This window comes from Geotrypetes seraphini, chromosome 12, assembly GCF_902459505.1.
Source record: "Geotrypetes seraphini chromosome 12, aGeoSer1.1, whole genome shotgun sequence".
Classification (NCBI taxonomy): Eukaryota; Metazoa; Chordata; class Amphibia; order Gymnophiona; family Dermophiidae; genus Geotrypetes; species Geotrypetes seraphini.
Window position 1 is genome coordinate 109,290,945 of NC_047095.1, and position 20,754 is coordinate 109,311,698.

The 20,754-nt window shown below is 44.8% G+C and overlaps 1 protein-coding gene across 1 annotated transcript in view; it reads right to left on the reverse strand.

The window, feature by feature from the left end:
• Positions 1-187, reverse strand: part of LOC117346282 (vomeronasal type-2 receptor 26-like) — a 28,510-nt gene extending 28,323 nt beyond the window's left edge. The window contains exon 1 of the mRNA XM_033915683.1: positions 177-187. Coding sequence (XP_033771574.1) covers positions 177-187 — 11 coding nt within the window. The remainder of the gene's footprint in view (positions 1-176) is intronic.
• Positions 188-20,754: the final 20,567 nt, after the last annotated feature.

Below are 20,754 nucleotides of genomic sequence, written 5' to 3' on the forward strand. Positions count from 1 at the left end.
AAAGGACAATGAATGACAGATAATATGAAATTAGCATCAAATCATAAGATACAGAAACATAGATATTAGTAATAGAGAAAAGTGAAATAGGATTAAGATAGAAATAATACTAGTCAAAAGCTTTATATTAGTTTAATAAGACAGAAAAGTATATGCTGCAGATTTCTTTAACCTACCATTCCTCCATGTTTTTTTCTAATCTTCAGCTCCTATCTGCTGTATTCTCAGGCCACAGCAGGTAAATACATACGAGAGGGTTCAGAGGAGAGTGACACGTCTGATAAAAGGGATGGAAAACCTTTCATACGCTGAGAGATTGGAGAAACTGGGTCTCTTTTCCCTGGAGAAGAGGAGACTTAGAGGGGATATGATAGAGACTTATAAGATCATGAGGGGCATAGAGAGAGTAGAGAGGGACAGATTCTTCAAACTTTCAAAAAATAAAAGAACAAGAGGGCATTCGGAAAAGTTGAAAGGGGACAGATTCAAAACAAATACTAGGAAGTTCTTCTTTACTCAGCAGGATGTGGTGGACACCTGGAATGCGCTTCCAGAGGACGTAATAGGGCTGAGTATGTTATTGGGGTTTAAGAAAGAATTGGACAATTTTCTGCTGGAAAAGGGGATAGAAGTTATAAATAGAGGATCTGTTGGGCTGCTGCATGAGTGGGCTGCTGGGCACGATGGACCCCAGGTCTGACCCAGCAGAGGCATTGCTTATGTTCTTATGTTCTACCCATATGGATATAGCCTTGTTCACTGGACTCTAGCTCCTCTGTTTCTCTACCAATCTATATGTATCATAGAAACATAGAAACATAGAAGATGATGGTAGAAAAGGGCCATAGCCCATCAAGTCTGCCCACTCTAAAGACCCCACCCCCTTGAATTTACCCCCTAGAGATACCACATGTGTATCCCATTTCCATTTTTACCCCCCTAGAGATCCCACATGTGTATCCCATTTCCTTTTAAAATCTGGCATGCTGCTGGCCTGAATCACATGGAGTGGAAGTTCATTCCAACGATCGACCATCCTTTCGGTGAAGAAGAACTTCCTGTGTCGCCATGAAATTTCCCACCCCTGATTTTCAGCGGATGCCCCCTTGTGGCCGAGGGACCCTTAAGAAAGAAGATATCATCCTCCACCTCAATACGGCCCGTGATATATTTAAACGTCTCTATCATGTCCCTTCTCTCTCTACGTTCCTCGAGTGAGTATAGCTGCAATTTATTCAGCCTTTCCTCATACGGGAGTTTACTTGAGTCCCAAGACCATCCTGGTGGCCATTCGTTGTACCGACTCAACTCTCAGCACATCTTTTTGGTAATGTGACCACCAGAATTGCACACAATACTCCAGATGAGGCCTCACCATGGATCTGTACAACGGCATTATAACTTTGGGCTTCCGGCTGATAAAACTTCTACGGATACAACCCATCATTTGTCTTGCCTTTGATGAAGCCTTCTCCACTTGATTGGCAGTCTTCATGTCTTCGCTAATGATCACCCCCAAATCACGTACCGCCTTGGTCCTAACTAAGGTCTCACCATTTAGTGTGTAAGTTTTGCATGGATTCCTGCTGCCAAGGTGCATGACCTTACATTTTCTAGCATTGAAGTTTAGCTGCCAAGTCAAGGACCAGTGTTCCAATAGAAGTAGGTCCTGCGTCATACTGTCTGGTAAAGTGTTCTCACTTACTATGTTGCATAGTTTGGCGTCATCGGCGAATAATGTGATTTTACCCTGAAGCCCCTGAGTCAGATCTCCCACAAATATGTTGAAGAGGATCGGGCCCAAGACCGAGCCCTGAGGCACTCCACTGATCACCTCTGACGTTTTTGAAGGGGCACCATTCACCACCACTCTCTGAAGTCTACCGTTTAGCCAATCACTGACCCATGTAGTTAATGTTTCTCCTGGTCCCATTGATTTCATCTTGCTCAATAGTCTGCGGTGTGGGACGCTATGAAAAGCTTTACTAAAGTCCAAGTAAACGACGTCTAGGGACTCACCCACATCCAGTTTCCTTGTTATCCAGTCAAAGAAACTAATTAGATTGGATTGGCAGAACCTGCCCTTAGTAAATCCATGTTGGCGGGGATCCCATAGATTCTTCTCGTCCAGGATCGTATCCAATTTATGCTTAATTAGTGTTTCCATGAGTTTACTCACTATGGATGTGAGACTCACCGGTCTCAGCCTCTGTCCTGCAGCCCTTTTTGTGGAGTGGGATTACATTGGCTGTTTTCCAGTCCAAGGGGACTCTTCCCACCCTCAAGGAAAGATTGAAGAGCACAGATAATGGCTCTGCCAGGACATCACAGAGCTCTCTAAGCACCCTGGGGTGTAGATTGTCTGGTCCCATGGCTTTGTTCACTTGGAGTCTTGATAGTTCACAGTAGACGCTGCTGGGAGTAAACTCGAAATTCCAGAATGGGTCTTCTAATCTTTGCCTTGCTTGCAACTTTGGACCGGACCCCAGCGCCTCGCAGATAAAGACTGAGCAGAAGTATTCGTTTAGTAGTTCGGCTTTATCGGAATCTGATTCTGCATAAGTCCCGTCTGCTTTCCTAAGGCGTACTATTACATTACATTACATTACATTAGTGATTTCTATTCCGCTTGTACCTTGCGGTTCAAAGCGGATTACATAAGAAGAAGCTGGACATTTCCAGGAGGGTACGTGACATTTAGGGTAAGACATAGTTACAGAATGAGTATAGACTTGGTAACATTGGATGAGAGCAGTTATATTACATTACATATCAAATCTTTTTCGAGGCGTTGGTAAGTAATAAATCGGTAGGAAGAATTAGGTTTTTTTTTTTTTTTGGTTTTTTTTTTTTTATTTTTTGGTCGGTTGAGGATATGGTGTCAGGGAGTGGGTAACCTGGTCGGTGTATGTGGAAGAGGAGATTAGGTGTTTTGAATATGCTTTTTAAAAAGTAGCGTTTTGAGTTCTTTGCGGAATGCTTTGAAGTCAGATGTTGAGGTTAACAATCTGGTTATGGAGGGTTTGAGTTTTGCTGCATGCGTTGCTATGAGGTTATCGTAAAGCTTTGTACGATGAGTGCCGTTGAGTGGTGGGTATGAGAATGGTGTCAGTGTTCTTCTTATTCTGGGTGGAAGGTTTCGGTGTAGGCGATCGATTAGATAGGCAGGTGGACAAACTTGAAACGGTAGATCAGGCATGGTCCCTACTGAAAAATACTATCACAGAAGCACAAGATCTCTACATTCCGAGGATTTCCAAAGATCGGAGATCAAAGAGCAAAAGAGAACCGGCATGGCTTACCAAACATGTGAAGGAAGCCATAAAAGAAAAGAAGGACTCTTTCAAAATATGGAAATACATAAAGACAACCGAAGCCTGGAACAAACATAAAGATGATCAGAAGAAATGTCACAAGGCGGTGAGGGATGCAAAACAGGAATATGAGGAAAAAATAGCCCAGGAGGCCAAAAACTTCAAGCCCTTCTTTAGATACGTGAAAGGGAAAAAACCTGCAAAAGAGGCAGTCGGACCCTTGGACGACCAGGGAAGAAAAGGGTACATCAAGGAAGATAAACAAATCGCAGACAAACTAAATTCCTTCTTTGCGTCCGTCTTTACGAAGGAGGACACCTCAACAATACCTGAAGCGGAGAAAGTGTTTGCAGGAGAAATAGAAGACAGCCTCACCACAGTTGAAGTGGACTTAGACCAGATATACTATCAGATCGACAAACTTAAAAGTGACAAATCCCCTGGACCGGATGGAATTCACCCGAGAGTCTTAAAGGAATTGAAGGTTGAAATCGGAGAGTTATTGCAAAAACTTGCAAACCTGACAATCAGAACTGGACAGATACCGGACGACTGGAGGATAGCGAACGTCACCCCAATTTTCAAAAAAGGATCAAGAGGGGAACCGGGCAACTATAGACCTGTGAGTCTTACGTCTGTCCCCGGCAAGATGGTTGAAGCACTGATCAAGGATAGCATGGTCCGGCACTTGGACGCACACGACTTGATGAAACCCAGTCAACATGGATTCAGGAAAGGGAAATCATGTTTGACGAATTTACTCCAATTTTTTGAGACCGTGAACGAGCAAATTGATAGTGGGAAGCCGGTGGACATAATATACTTGGACTTCCAGAAAGCGTTCGACAAAGTTCCACATGAAAGACTTCTCAGGAAACTACAAAGCCATGGCATAGAGGGGGATATACAAAGATGGATAGGCAAATGGCTGGAAAACCGAAAGCAGAGAGTGGGCATAAATGGGAAGTTCTCCGACTGGGAGAAAGTGACTAGTGGTGTACCCCAGGGCTCGGTACTTGGGCCGATCCTTTTTAATATTTATATCAATGATCTGGAGGAAGGAACATCCAGTGAGATCATCAAGTTTGCAGACGATACAAAACTATGCCGGGCGATCAGATCGCATGAGGATAGAGAGAAACTCCAGAGCGACTTGTGTCGGTTAGAAACATGGGCGGAGAAATGGCAGATGAAGTTCAATGTGGAGAAATGCAAGGTAATGCATTTAGGAAATAAGAATAAGGAATACGAGTATACAATGTCAGGTGCAACTCTGGGGAAGAGTGAACAAGAAAAGGACCTGGGTGTACTGATAGATAGGACCCTGAAGCCGTCGGCACAATGCGCGGCAGCGGCAAAGAAGGCAAATAGAATGTTGGGCATGATAAAGAAAGGAATCTCGAGTAGATCGGAGAAAGTTATAATGCCGCTTTATAGGGCAATGGTCAGACCACACTTGGAATACTGCGTCCAACATTGGTCTCCCTACCTAAAGAAGGATATAAAACTGCTGGAGAGGGTGCAGAGACGAGCAACAAAACTGGTGAAGGGTATGGAAAAACTGGAATACGAGGACAGACTTATAACACTAGGATTATTCTCCCTTGAGAAAAGGAGACTGCGTGGGGATATGATCGAGACCTTCAAAATACTGAAAGGAATCGACAAAATAGAGCAGAGAAGATTATTTACGTTGTCCAATTTGACACGGACTAGAGGACATGTAATGAAGCTAAGGGGGGACAAGTTCAGGACTAATGTCAGGAAGTTCTGCTTCACTCAGAGAGTGGTTGACACCTGGAATGCCCTCCCAGATGAGATTATTGCGGAATCGACCGTCCTAGGCTTCAAGAGCAAACTAGATGCATATCTCCTTAAGAGAGGCATGTAAGGATATGGTGGAATATAAATTACGACAGGTGTACACCTGGCAGGGCCTCCGCGTGTGCGGATCGCCGGACTTGATGGACCGAAGGTCTGATCCGGAGATGGCATTTCTTATGTTCTTATGTTCTTATGCTGTACCGTTGAGTACTTTGAAGATTAGACAGTATAGTTTGAATTGGATTCTGGCTCTGATCGGTAGCCAATGTGAGTCTAGGTAGGCGTTAGTTATGTGGTCATATTTTCCGAGGGAATAGATTAGTCTGAGAGCCGTGTTCTGAATGGTCTGTAGTTTTTTGATCATTTTTGTAGGACATGGTAGATATAGGATATTGCAGTAGTCCACAAGTCCTAGTACCAGGGATTGAACAATGATCCTGTAGTGTTCTTTGTCGAAGAATTTCCTTATTTTTCGTAAGTTGCGCATTGTGAAGAATGGTTTTTGGGTAGTTTTGTTGATTTGAGTCTGCATAGTGCAGCATCTATCTATCAGCACTCCCAGGATTTTGAGGGAGGTCTGGATTGGGTATTTGGTAGTTTTGATTTCCAGGTCTGTTATGGATGGGATTTTGTCCGTTTCAAGCATTAAGAATTTGGTTTTGTCCGAGTTTAGTTTTAATTTGTGGTTTGTCATCCATTTTTCTACTTCGTCCAGTATTGTTTCCAAGTGTCCAGTAGCGGAGTTGTCTTGGGTTTCGAAGGGGAGGAGGATAGTTATGTCGTCTGCGTAACTGAAGGATGTTACATTTAGGTTGTCTAGAGTGGTACCAAGTGAAGAGATGTAGAGGTTGAATAGAATGGGTGAAAGTGGAGAGCCCTGAGGGACTCCACATGGATTAGACCATGTGTTGGATTTCTTATCGTTTATCTTAACTCTGTAAGTTCTTGTTTTAAGGTATCCTTGGAACCCGTTGTATACCACCCCTGAGATCCCTATTGCATCAAGTATCTGGAGTAGTATGGTATGATCAACTAGATCAAAGGCTGCGGAAAGATCTAGTTGGATAATTAGGATCCTGTGACCTTTACTGAGGTGTTGTCGGGCTATGTCCAGTAGTGTTGCTAGTAGAGTTTCCGTGCTGTGGTAAGATCTAAATCCTGATTGGGATGTGTGAAGTATATTGTGGTCTGCTAGGTAGTTAGAGAGGTATTGAGCCACGAGTCCTTCAATCAGCTTGACATAGAGTGGGATTGAAGCGATCGGTCTGTAGTTGGTAGGTGTGTCTACAGGACCTTTTTGGTCTTTCAGTATGGGTGTGATTATGATCTCTCCTAGATCTTGTGGGAATTGGCCTTCTAAGAGAGTGCTTTGTATCCACTGCATGAGGCTGGTTTTGAATTTAGGGGAGGCATTTGTGAGTAGATACGATGGGCAGTTGTTCAAGTCGCATGAGGTGTGGCTGTATTTTTTATATAGTCGGTTCAGTTCAGGCCATTGTAGAGTTGGGAAGGTGGTCCATGTTCTGTCTGCTGTTATGGCTTCTTCTGTTGTGGGGGTAGTTATTAACTCGTTGAGTATGGTAGTTGAGCTGTTGAAGGTAGTTCTGATTTTGATGATCTTGAGTTTGAAATGATCAGCTAGTTGGGAAGCTGTTGGGGTTTTGTTGCCTTGAGTGGCAAGGTATGGGTTTGTGTCTGTAAGTTTTTTTACTAAGTTGAAGAGTGTTTTTGTGTCGGGGTTGTTTGTGCCAATTAGTTTAGTGTAGTATGTTTTGCGCTTTTCCTTAAGTTCGTTGTTATATAGTTTGATTTGGGTTCTCCAAGCGGATTTGGTTTGGTCGTTTCTCTTTTTTCTCCAAGATCTTTCAAGTTGTCTGCAATGCCTTTTTAGTAGGTGGAGTTCTGAGTCGAACCACTTGTCTGATGGTCTGCAGGTTCTGTGTTTGGTTTTTTCTGGGGCTAGCTCATTCAAGGTTGTTTCGCTTAGGGAGCGCCAGTGTTTTGCGAAGTCTGAAGGGTCTATGGGGTCAAGTGCTGGGTCCACTTTGTCCCAGAATGTGGCTGGTTCAATTTTCTGTCTAGATTTGAAGGTTGTTTTTGGGGGCATAGATTTTGTGTTATTTTGAGGCCAGTTGATAGTGAAGGTGTATTTATGGTGGTCTGACCATAGAGAGGGATGCCATGTACCATTGGTGATGTGAATATTTGGGGAGTGTAGGTTATGAGGTGTGAATGCTGCTATGTCAAGTTGGTGGCCTTTATTGTGCGTGGGTTCCGGATTGAGGACCTGGAAGGATAGGGCGTCGAGGTATGAGAGTATTTCGTTTGCTTGTTTGGATGTGTGGTCTTCGAGGTGGAGATTAATGTCTCCTAGGAGCAAGTTGTATGAGGAGGATAGAGAGTTCTGGAATAAGAATTCTTCAAGATCGTGTTTTGAGGTGTTCCATTTTCCTGGAGTGATGTAGCATAGTAGACAGTTCAAGGTGCCTGTGAGTGTGTTGTCGGATAGTTGGCATGCAAGAAGGTCTAAGTGAGGGGTTGATTGTTTGTGTAGCACTTTTAGGTTGAGATTGTTTTTTACTAGAATCGCTAGGCCACCCCCTCGTTTGTTTTCTCGACATACCATTTCTACTTTGTAACCTGTGGGGCAGAATTCGGTTATGCATGGGTCCGTGTTGGATGTTAGCCAGGTTTCAGCTAGGAAGAGGCAGTTTAATTGTTCTTTGATTATCCAGTCTTTGATTAGATTTGCTTTTGGGTTTATTGACCTTATATTCATGTAGGCACAGGTTAGCGAGGTGTATTTTGTGTTGGAGTTAAGGTTGCGATTGAGGTAGAGGATGTTATTTGCTGGTGCTTGTGCTTGTTGTTTTTGCGAGGTAGTATTATGTTTTGGTGGAGGTCGTTTTCCCCAGACCGTGGGAATGTGGTTTAGGCTGGTCAGTGGGCAGGATGTTAGGGTTCTGGTGGTGTGGATTTTTCTGGGTGGATGTGGTTGTCTGAAGGTTGATGTCAGAATTGGGATGGGTGATATGTGATATCCTGTGGTTTGCCAGTTTGAAGTAAGTAGAGAGAGTATTAGGAGGGCTAGTGTGATTTTGTATGCGTGGTTTTCCATTTTGTTTGTGTGGTGGATGATTTTTTGGATCTAGTAACTATTTGGTTAGAGTTGAGGCAATGGTGTTAGAGTTTATGAGAGGGATTTTTTGAAGAAGGTGAGAGTTTCTGATCGCTCTCCTCTCTGGTGAAGGTAATCGCCTATGTGTTTAGACTCAACTTGTGGTGGCGTTTGGTGAGTCTGGTCCCTCGCAGATTGGGGAGGGGGCAGCGTGGGCTGGACTCTAAAAACTAATGACCGCGCTGCAGAGGGTGGAATTGGGTCCCTCACTGGTCGGGGAGAGGTGCGGAGCAGGGCTCCCACGCTGCCTCTCTTCTGCTGGGCTCTGAAAAGCGAAAGTTTGCTGCTGCAGGGGGTGAAATCGGGTCCCTCGCTGGTCGGGGGGAGGGGCGGAGCAGGGCTCCCACGCTGCCTCTCCTCTGCTGGGCTCTGAAAGAATGAAAGTCCGCTGCTGCAGGGGATGATTTTGGGTCTTTTGCTGGTCGGGGAGGGGGCGGAGCAGGGCTCCCACGCTTCCTCTCCTCTGCTGGCTCTGAAATTAAGAGTTCTCACTGCAGGGGGTGAAATCGGGTCCCTTGCTGGTCGGGGGGAGGGGCGGAGCAGGGCTCCCACGCTGCCTCTCCTCTGCTGGGCTCTGAAACAAAGTCTGCTGCTGCAGGGGTTGAATCGCTGGTCAGGGGGAGGGGCGGAGTAGGGCTCCCACGCTGCCTCTCCTCTGCTGGGCTCTGAAAGAATGAAAGTCCGCTGCTGCAGGGGATGATTTTGGGTCTTTTGCTGGTCGGGGAGGGGGCGGAGCAGGGCTCCCACGCTTCCTCTCCTCTGCTGGCTCTGAAATTAAGAGTTCTCACTGCAGGGGGTGAAATCGGGTCCCTTGCTGGTCGGGGGGAGGGGCGGAGCAGGGCTCCCACGCTGCCTCTCCTCTGCTGGGCTCTGAAACAAAGTCTGCTGCTGCAGGGGTTGAATCGGGGGGAGGGGCGGAGCAGGGCTCCCACGCTGCCTCTCCTCTGCTGGGCTCTGAAAGAATGAAAGTCCGCTGCTGCAGGGGATGATTTTGGGTCTTTTGCTGGTCGGGGAGGGGGCAGAGCAGGGCTCCCACGCTTCCTCTCCTCTGCTGGCTCTGAAATTAAGAGTTCTCACTGCAGGGGGTGAAATCGGGTCCCTTGCTGGTCGGGGGGAGGGGTGGAGCAGGGCTCCCACGCTGCCTCTCCTCTGCTGGGCTCTGAAACAAAGTCTGCTGCTGCAGGGGTTGAATCGCTGGTCAGGGGGAGGGGCGGAGCAGGGCTCCCACGCTGCCTCTCCTCTGCTGGGCTCTGAAAGAATGAAAGTCCGCTGCTGCAGGGGATGATTTTGGGTCTTTTGCTGGTCGGGGAGGGGGCGGAGTAGGGCTCCCACGCTTCCTCTCCTCTGCTGGCTCTGAAATTAAGAGTTCTCACTGCAGGGGGTGAAATCGGGTCCCTTGCTGGTCGGGGGGAGGGGCGGAGCAGGGCTCCCACGCTGCCTCTCCTCTGCTAGGCTCTGAAACAATGTCTGCTGCTGCAGGGGTTGAATCGCTGGTCGGGGGGAGGGGCGGAGCAGGGCTCCCACGCTGCCTCTCCTCAGCTGGGCTCTGAAAGAATGAAAGTCCGCTGCTGCAGGGGATGATTTTGGGTCTTTTGCTGGTCGGGGAGGGGGCGGAGCAGGGCTCCCACGCTTCCTCTCCTCTGCTGGCTCTGAAATTAAGAGTTCTCACTGCAGGGGGTGAAATCGGGTCCCTTGCTGGTCGGGGGGAGGGGCGGAGCAAGGCTCCCACGCTGCCTCTCCTCTGCTGGGCTCTGAAACAATGTCTGCTGCTGCAGGGGTTGAATCGCTGGTCGGGGGGAGGGGCGGAGCAGGGCTCCCACGCTGCCTCTCCTCTGCTGGGCTCTGAAAGAATGAAAGTCCGCTGCTGCAGGGGATGATTTTGGGTCTTTTGCTGGTCGGGGAGGGGGCGGAGCAGGGCTCCCACGCTTCCTCTCCTCTGCTGGCTCTGAAATTAAGAGTTCTCACTGCAGGGGGTGAAATCGGGTCCCTTGCTGGTCGGGGGGAGGGGCGGAGCAGGGCTCCCACGCTGCCTCTCCTCTGCTGGGCTCTGAAACAATGTCTGCTGCTGCAGGGGTTGAATCGCTGGTCCGGGGGAGGGGCGGAGCAGGGCTCCCACGCTGCCTCTCCTCAGCTGGGCTCTGAAAGAATGAAAGTCCGCTGCTGCAGGGGATGATTTTGGGTCTTTTGCTGGTCGGGGAGGGGGCGGAGCAGGGCTCCCACGCTTCCTCTCCTCTGCTGGCTCTGAAATTAAGAGTTCTCACTGCAGGGGGTGAAATCGGGTCCCTTGCTGGTCGGGGGGAGGGGCGGAGCAAGGCTCCCACGCTGCCTCTCCTCTGCTGGGCTCTGAAACAAAGTCTGCTGCTGCAGGGGTTGAATCGCTGGTCGGGGGGAGGGGCGGAGCAGGGCTCCCACGCTGCCTCTCCTCTGCTGGGCTCTGAAAGAATGAAAGTCCGCTGCTGCAGGGGATGATTTTGGGTCTTTTGCTGGTCGGGGAGGGGGCGGAGCAGGGCTTCCACGCTTCCTCTCCTCTGCTGGCTCTGAAATTAAGAGTTCTCACTGCAGGGGGTGAAATCGGGTCCCTTGCTGGTCGGGGGGAGGGGCGGAGCAGGGCTCCCACGCTGCCTCTCCTCTGCTGGGCTCTGAAACAATGTCTGCTGCTGCAGGGGTTGAATCGCTGGTCGGGGGGAGGGGCGGAGCAGGGCTCCCACGCTGCCTCTCCTCTGCTGGGCTCTGAAAGAATGAAAGTCCGCTGCTGCAGGGGATGATTTTGGGTCTTTTGCTGGTCGGGGAGGGGGCGGAGCAGGGCTCCCACGCTTCCTCTCCTCTGCTGGCTCTGAAATTAAGAGTTCTCACTGCAGGGGGTGAAATCGGTTCCCTTGCTGGTCAGGGGGAGGGGCGGAGCAGGGCTCCCACGCTGCCTCTCCTCTGCTGGGCTCCCATTTGTGTTTCTTTTCCTATCACTGATGTACCTGAAGAAGGATTTCTTAATGTCCTTTGCTAGATTCTCTTCTATTCGAAGCTTGGCCTCTCTGACTGCCGTTTTGACAGCTTTGGACCTGGCCAGATAGTCTTCTTTTACTTCTCCTCTTCCTGATTGTTTGTAGGAAACAAATGCTTTTTTTCTTTTTCTTAACAAGGTCTGAGATTTCTGTAGTGATCCACTGGGGTCTGTTATTTCTCCGTCGTTTGCTTGCTTACTGTTTTTATATAGCGATTCGTTGCTTCATGTAGGGTAGATTTCAAGTTTGCCCACATAGCCTCTACATTATTGGTTTCAGCATGGTCTTGCAGTGCCCGATGGATGAAATCTCCCATGTGTTTGAAGTCAGTGCCCCGAAAATTAAAGACCTTTGTTGTGGTCGATCTGGTGAAACCTTTCCTAAGGTTGAACCAAACCATGTTATGGTCGCTGGAGGCCAGCGTATCACCTACCAAAACTTCCGATACGCTTTCTCCGTTGGTGAGTACCAGGTCTAGTAACATCTGGTCCCTAGTGGGCTCCAATACCAATTGTTTGAGCCGTGCACCCTTTATGGAGGTTAACAACCTTCTGCTGCCGCTAGTTTGTGCGGTAAGTGCATTCCAATCTGCGTCGGGCATATTGAAGTCCCCTAACAGTACTGTGTCCCCACGCAAGGTGATGTTTTCGATGTCTTCGATTAATTCCATATCCTTGTCTACCTGTTGTCTTGGAGGTCTGTAAATCACACCAAGATACAGGCATTTTTCGTTTCCTCTAGCCAGGTTCACCCAGAGGGATTCCCCAGTGTACTTGACATCTGTGATTATGGTAGTTTTGATGTTTTCGCTAGTGTATAGAGCTACCCCTCCTCCTAACTTGCCCTCCCTATCTCGACGGAGTAAGTTGTAACCCGGTATAACCATATCCCACCCGTGTGAGTCCGTGAACCAAGTTTCAGATATCGCCACTATGTCTAGGTCGGCGTTCATTATTTCTGTCTCTAAATCCAGAATTTTATTGCCCAAACTGTGTGCATTGACATACATAGCTCTCCATACCTTATGTTTGCTAAGTCCCTGTACAGAGTTCCCCGCCTGAGTTAGTGTGACCCCTAATGTATTGTTTACAGTGTGTGCACTTACTTCAGACTCAGAGTGGCGACTCACCTCCTCAGGATAGTTACTTACTGCTCCAGAGTATGAGTGGGTACCCTCCCCCAACTTACCTAGTTTAAAGCCCTTCGAAGTAGGCGGGCTAGTCGACGTCCGAAGACGTTCTTACCTCTTCTGGTCAGGTGGAGTCCGTCTGGCCCCTGAAGTCCCTGCAGTGCCTCTCCATGGTCCAGAAATTCAAAGTTCATCTCCTTGCACCATCCATGTAGCCACTCGTTAGTCCTCTGGATGCACTCCTCCTGGGCTCTACCCTTGCCTCTTAATGGAAGGATTGATGAGAAGACCACCTGCGCTCCCAGCTGCCTCAGCTTCTCACCCAGGGCTCCAAAGTCTTTGGGTATGGTCTCCGGGGTGTTCCTGGCAGTGTCATTCATTCCAACATGGATGAGAAGCATGGGGAAGTGGTCCTGCGGTTTGAGAAGTCTATCTAAACAGTTGGTGACATCCTGGATTCTGGCTCCAGGCAGACAGCAAACCTCCCTTGATTATATATCCGGTCTGCAGATTGGTCCCTCTGTGCCCCTTAGCATGGAGTCCCCAATGACCACCACCCTGCACTTCTTTGGGGGGAGCTGTTCAGTCGTCCCTGGAACTGGGGTCATATGTTGGACATCTTCCTGTACCTCATCTGCAGTCTCTTCCTGTAAGATCTGGAATCTGTTCCTCAGGGCGATTTGTGGGGTTGATGAAAAACTGCCCTGTTTGAGAGAAAAGGAAGAAGATGAAGAAGAAACTGAGAAGGGGGGGGTCTTCTGTGCTTGCCTGTGGAGGAGGTTACCAGCTGCCAGGAGTTGGCGTCCCCAGCCATTTCCTGTACCCCAGTCATTGGTTTCAAAGCTGAGGGTTTGGGTGTCGCGAGGATGGACTCGTCTGGTGCCTGCTCGGAGTTTCGGGACAGCTCCTGGGCGACACCGTCGATGAAGGCCTCATCCTCTCTGATGCTTCTCAATTGCCTCACCTCCTCCCTTAGGCTCATCAGTTCCTGTAATATGTCTCCTTCCAGCTGTCCCACCTCCTCTGTCTGTGTAGAGACCGTAGTGTATTGCTGGGGGGGGGGGATGGCCTCGGTCTGCACACAGGCCTCTGTCCACCGTCCAGGGTCATCCTCCATCTGTACGTAGGCCATAGCCATCCCCTGGATCCCTCCGGTGACTGGAATGCTGGTCTTGATTGTAGTCCTGGTGCTTCTTGTTCTCCCTGCCATTTCAAATTGTTAATTAGGTATGCCTGCCTGTTAGTTGAAAAAGCCTGTCTGTTAGTTAGTTTGTGAATTTGAGAGAAAAGTCTGCCTGTTTAAGAGCTTGAAAGAAAGGAAAAAGTCTGCCTGTTTGAGAGTTTGAAAGAGAAGTCTGCTTGCTAGTTTGTTAGTTTGAAAGTTTGAGGGATTGGGCTGTTTGAAAAGTTCTGCCTGCTATGTAATTAGAGAGGATATATAATTAGAGAGGATGTAATTAGAGAGGATATATGATTAGATTTATATAGTTAGAGGATATATAATTAGAGAGGATGTAATTAGAGAGGATATATGATTAGATTTATATAGTTAGAGGATTGCCTGCTTGCTAGTGAGTTAGAAAGTTCTGTCTGTTAGGAGGATTAAAAGATGGATGGAAAGTTTTAGATATAGTTTGAGAAGGACTGTTTCTATTGGTTGTCTGTGGTCTTGCTTACTGTTTGTTGTCCCCTGAGAGACAACTCTCTGTAGGGCAGCTTAGCTCCATGGCTCCTTCTTAAGGCTCTTTCGCAAAGCCGCCCTCGCTAAGGCGAGCACCTTTGCCACTCGCCTTCGCCGTGCGCCGAACGGCTGCGCGCCTATGGCTCCCCCCCTTTTAAGGGGGAGTCCGGGCACTCTGACTCTGCTGGTGACTCGCTGGGGGTGGGCGGAGCTTCCTGTCACCGCTACCCCGCTCTGCCTGCTTTCACCTGCTCTCTCTCCCTCGCGTCCTCCACGCTCTCACCAGCGCTTCTCCTCTCACTCTCCGCTCTCCCGCTGGTGCCTGCTTGAGCCTGCTGCCTCCCCGACTCTGCCCGAAGAGTAATCAACTGCTGAACACTAGGCAGGGGTCAGTACAGTCTGAAAGTGCTGGTGGAGGTTTATCACTGCTATTAATAAAATGAGACCAGAACCAAGTTGGAACTGCTGGAAACGCTAAAGGAAGTTGATATTCACCATAGATGAAGATGCATCTCAGACAATAAGAAGATAGAAAAGGCAAAAAGGGATCAGAAAGAAGAGGAGGAGAAAGCAGAGAGGAGTGAAAAGAAGGGGTAAAAAAGAGAAGTGAGTACTAAGGAAGTGGTAGTTGAAGAGAGGGAAATGAGTTTAAGATGAGATGAGGTTTGAGAAGAGAGTACCAGAAGTGGGAGAAGGGAATAAGAGAGAAAGAAAGCAGAAACAGATAGACTGGCAGCCCTAAACTCATTTGCAATAGTTCCCTTGATGTCACTCCTTCTTCTACTCACACCACCCCCCTATTCAGTTTTCCCACAGAAGAATAAGCATCACATAAATGACAACTACAGAACCATTTGCATTTCTGAGCTTTGTAAACTTTTGGAAAAATGTTTATAAAATTTAGACAGCTTCTGCAGAAAGCTTTGCATTCTCCACGTCAACTGAAAGAGGATCTAAATTCAGAATTCATGAGTTTATGTGATGCAGAAAGTTGGAAAATTGAATTTTCTTTGCCACCATCTAGAAAAATAACAGAGAATGGGAGACAAACACTCCTGATGCTGCAGTCTGTACTGTACACTGTTTTGTTTTGTTTTTTCATTGCACAATTTTAATACACCTCTCATTTGCATGCCATTAATTTATTGCATGAGGAGAAAAATTCTTTTCTATACATGCCTTAGAATGCTCTATACCGGGGGGCGCTAGCGAGCCGGTGACGAGATGGCAGCATAACTTTCGAGCTCCGGCTGCACCATTACAAAATCGATAATTAACCTACATTTTACTTAAAAAATTTAGACGATTTTTACTTGTGCGGCTTACTGACTGTGATATGGCAACTTCCAAAGTCGGAAAAAGGCACAAGCCTGACCCACCGTCTCCCAAAAAAGCAACAGAAGATGCCAAGGATGAAGAAGGCTCACAGAATATCATGGCCGAGCTTAAAGCATTGAGATCCATGCTCGCCGATGTGGGAACCGATGTTACTGAAATTAAATCAGAATTAGCTGACATGCGAGAGGATGTCTCGCAATTTCAACAGCGATTCCAAGCTATTGAAGACATACAATCAGCTCAACAGACCACGATTAAAGAACTCCAGACGCAAGTAAAAAAAATTGTCAATCTGGAACGTGAGCTCGAAGATGCAAATCTACGCTCTCGGCAAAATAATTTAAGAATTTTGGGAGTACCGGAGGGGACAGAGTCGACAGACATGGTAAAATATTTAGAAACCTTCATACCAAAAATACTAGATCTTCAATTCGACAAGCCGCTAGAAATTGACAGGGCACACCGGGTTCCTTCCCATAAGCTAACCAATGCTCGTTACCCGCGCCCGATTGTATTCCGACTATTAAGATATAGTCAAATACCTGAAATAATGGCACGATCAAGGGTAAAGTCACCCCTGAAGCTTGATGGGTATTCCATTTTATTCGTCCCGGACCTCAGTAAGAAAACAGCACAACTCCGTAAGCAGCTGCTTGCCTATCGACCTAAATTGAAAGAATTAAATGCAAAATACGGCATGATGTACCCCGCGAGGATGAGGGTAACTCTCAACAATAATACTAAAGACTTTACGGAACCGTCTGCACTAGCGGATTTCATCGAGGAAAGGAGCCCTTCCACTATAGACGCAGTTTGATTGAAACGACCAAAGTTGTTTTCTCTTCCACGTTTACAGTTCTTTCACAATACGGGTGTCCTGTTTGAGACTAGGGTGGAACCTACTACGTGATATTCTACTGTCAGCGACTGTGTGAACCTACCACTGGAGATAAAGATAAAGATAAGTACTCTGTGCTATAGAATTAATCTCTCTTTGCCACAATATGGTGAATTACCCATTGTCAATTCATGTGATCAAGACAACAAATATGGCGTTACCTTCTTCTTCTTGAAGATGAACCACGTGGCAACTGGCGCGAAATTTTCGCGCCTTAAAGTGGTAACGTCATCATAGCAAATAGAGCAACGCGAGAGCTTGCAGTAAAGCGTCGCACCTTCTACCGTATATTCAGATGATCGCAAAGTTTAAATGAATGATGGAATCTGAATAAGATCTCATAATTGTATTTACTGCATTTTCTATTTTCTTTGTTACCTTTAATCACTTTCTTTTTTCACCTGAGTCTCCTGTCCCAGCAAGCTGACGGAAGGCATTGATAAGTATGACTATAAAAAGCATGAAAATTACCATTTCTTATATAATACATTACTCTCTTGGATAAAGCATTGTTATATATACATGATCCTCTACTGAAATATTATTGTCAGTCTCTTGGACACACGAGCCAATGGTTTGTACGCTGACATGATCGATACTGTACATCATTCTTCTGGTTTTATAAGTACTATACAAGAAGACAAAGTCACTCATAGCGAATTGATAGTATGCATTTATATGATTCATGCTGCTTTGCTCTGTAGTATACACTTTACTATATCACACATCACTTCCTTATTTAAACTATTACTATATATACAAACACATATGCATGCGATGAACTAAAGATATGGGATTACTTGTTTCATGCCTTATTGGATTGAATATTACTGTTTCTAGCAATGTATTTCACTCCCTTGGTTAAATTGTTATTATCGACACAGTCACATACACTTATATGGTACCGATGCTATAAGTTTATTCTGTTTAGGTCCTGCAGCTTTATACTACACCACTCATATATTATATATCACTACTTGAATCAAATCATTGCCATACATACAATCACTTTCACTTGCATTGAACTGTTGTTTATAAGTTTATTCTGTTTGTGCTCCGTAGCTCTATACTTTATCATTCATATACTATACTTCATCGCTTGGGTTAACTCATTGCCATACACACAATTACTCTCGCTTGCTTTGAATTATAGTTCTAAGTTTATTCTGTTCAGGCTCCGCAGCACTATACTTTATCATTCATATATTATAAATCGCTAATTGTGTTAAATCAATGTCATACATACAATCACTTTCACCTACATTGAACTGATGTTATAAGCTTATTCTGTTCATGCTCCGCAGCTCTATGATTTATCATTCATACAATATACATAATTATTGGGGTTAAATCATAGCCATGCATATAATCACTCTCACTTGCATTGAACTGATGTTATAAGTTTATTCTGTTCATGCTCCCCAACCATATACTTTACCATTCATATATTACACACTACTTATTAGTTAAATCATTGACATACACACAAGCACTTTCACTTGCATTGAACTGATGTTATAAGTTTATTCTGTTCATGCTCTACAGCTCTATATTTTATTAATCATATATTATACTTCACTACTTGGGTTAAATCATTGCCATACATATAGTCACTTTCGCTTGCATTGAACTGATGTTATAAGTTTATTCAGTTCATACTTTAATACTCTGACCACTAAGATCTCTTATATTAAACACCATTTACTTAGCAAATTTACACTCATACACACAACCCCATACTTTTGCGCTGAATCAATGTCATAAATTTATTTGGTTCATGCCTCACAGACTTGAAAAGAGACATTTCTTATACTATACAACCATTTCTTATTTAATTCATTATCATATATACAACTACATACATATGCATTGAATTGATGTTATAAGTTTATTCGGTTCATGCTTCATAGATTTAACATTAATATTTCATATACAATATGTCACTCCCTTGTTTAATTCTTTCCTATGCATAGGACCACAACCACACACATTGGCATGGAACTGATGTCATAAGTTTATTCGGTACATGCTTTGCTGATCTAAACATCATCACTCTCTATAATATATATCATAATACCTTACTGATTAAATCATTACTTAACATACAAATACATCCTTTTGAATTGAAAGTAGGTATGAGTGAAATTGGTTCATATTTTATTGACTTATACGTTATCACATCCAACACCACATATAACTGGCTGATTGTAGGCATGTCATTCCTGAATTGATTCTCATGACAATGCTCAGCTTATATATATGGCACAACTTCATACACGTTTCCGTAAGCAGTAATATTTTTCATTTATTATTAGTATTTTGATGCACGATAAAAGGTTATAGTATAAATAGATTACATCACTACATACACATTTTTATATCGCTATCTTGTATACATGTTCATAGATACATGAACTGAGATGACATTATAGGTCTTCTTTGTTCATACTATACTGTACTAAAATGTCATTGCCTTTCTGCATATGCAAACATGGGAGAGACTAACTGTCCCTCTATGCCTATTTGTTTGGTTTTGACTCAAGAGTTATGCACATAGGATTATATTGCCCTTATAACAAGTTGCTGATTGTGGAATTCAGACTGTGATTTGTTGACCACCTTATGTCTTACTTGACACTTACTGTATTGACACTGTTATCTTTGTATTATGACTTAAAATTAAGGTTAAGGTTGAGAACTTGAATTACAATTTGCAGCTGGGAGAAGTTGTGCTGCTTCTCACCTGTTCGCTTCCCATAGACATACATACCATATTTTCGTCCGTTCCTGGGTTATGGAGACGCAAATATGGTATTTGGGTACAGACGTGGATTACTTATATGATACATATAGTCTGGTGTTGAGGTTTGGTTGGGCTCGCAGGGGTCACAGTGGCTTAGAACAACATATGCTTCCATTCTTATGTCATTGAAACTACTCTCCCTAAATGTAAAGGGGTTTAATAATCCAATTAAGAGAAAAAAAAATACTCACCTATGCATCTCGCAAATCTCCTGATATTATCTTATTTCAAGAAACACATCTAACAGATATTGAAAGTCAAAAATTAAAAGTTCCTTGGGCGAATAATGTTTATTATTCACCAGCGGTAAATAAGAAGAATGGTACCGCAATGTTGATTAGATCGTGCCAAAATCTACAAATTCTTGCTCATAAAAATGATTTGGAGGGAAGATGGAATATGGTAAAGATACAGGTAGTATATTACACCATTGTTATATTCAATATTTATGCTCCTAACATTGATGACCCACTATTCTTTGATACTATTACTTCACTTGCTCTGGCAGAACATGCACATGCATATATTATAGCTGGAGATTTTAATTTAGTCTTGGAACCTTCAATCGATAGGAAATCAACTGTTTCTTATAGAATTACAAAAGCCTGGCATAGCTTAAATAATATGTTGTCTCAATTAAACTTGATAGATTCATGGAGATTTCTGCACCTCGCGGAGTTACAGTACTCCTTTTACTCATCACCACACAATTCCTACTCTCGAATTGACTATTTCTTTGTAAGTAAGAGCTTAGCTCCATGCTTACTAAATGCATTGATTAACGAGATATCTGTTTCGGATCATGCTGCTATAGAATTACACTTAGATAATCTCTTACCTAGACAGACTTCCTGTACATGGAGATTTAACAACACATTGCTTGAAGACCCACAGTTCATCCCTTACATAAGGTCTGCCTTAATCGAATATTTTGAACTGAATGTTAGTGACCAAGTGGATAGGGTTACACTTTGGGATGCATGTAAGGCATACATTAGAGGGTGTATAATCGCCTATCAAGCAAGAACTAAAAAAAATACCCAACAATCTCTAAATAAACAAACATCAGATATTAGAAATTTAGAGATAGCACACCAATTGAATCCAACAAATATGCAGCTTTTGCAAAAACTTCAGGAATGTAGGCTAAAATATAACTTAACATTAAGCACTCAAGCGGGGAACACGCTATTCATGCAATCTGCATCCTATCATAGTTCGAACAACAGAAGCGGACACCTATTAGCCCAATATTTAAAGATGCGTGAGGAAAAAACACATATTTATGCAATTTTAGACAAGTATGGTAATAAAGATACTGAGCCGGGGCGTATCATCCAACACTTCAAAACTTTTTATGATTCATAATACTCCACAGAATTGGCCCACACTGACTCAACAGAATTTTTGAAGCCCCTGATCCAAAGACCACATTTGATTCCAGAAGATAACCTTCCTTTAGAAGAAGTGATTACGATTCCCGACATAATAGCGTCATTGTCTTTAATGGCTAAGAAAAAATCCCCGGGACCGGATGGATTTACGGTCGAATTTTATTCTACATTTCAAGATATCCTAGCACCTCAACTA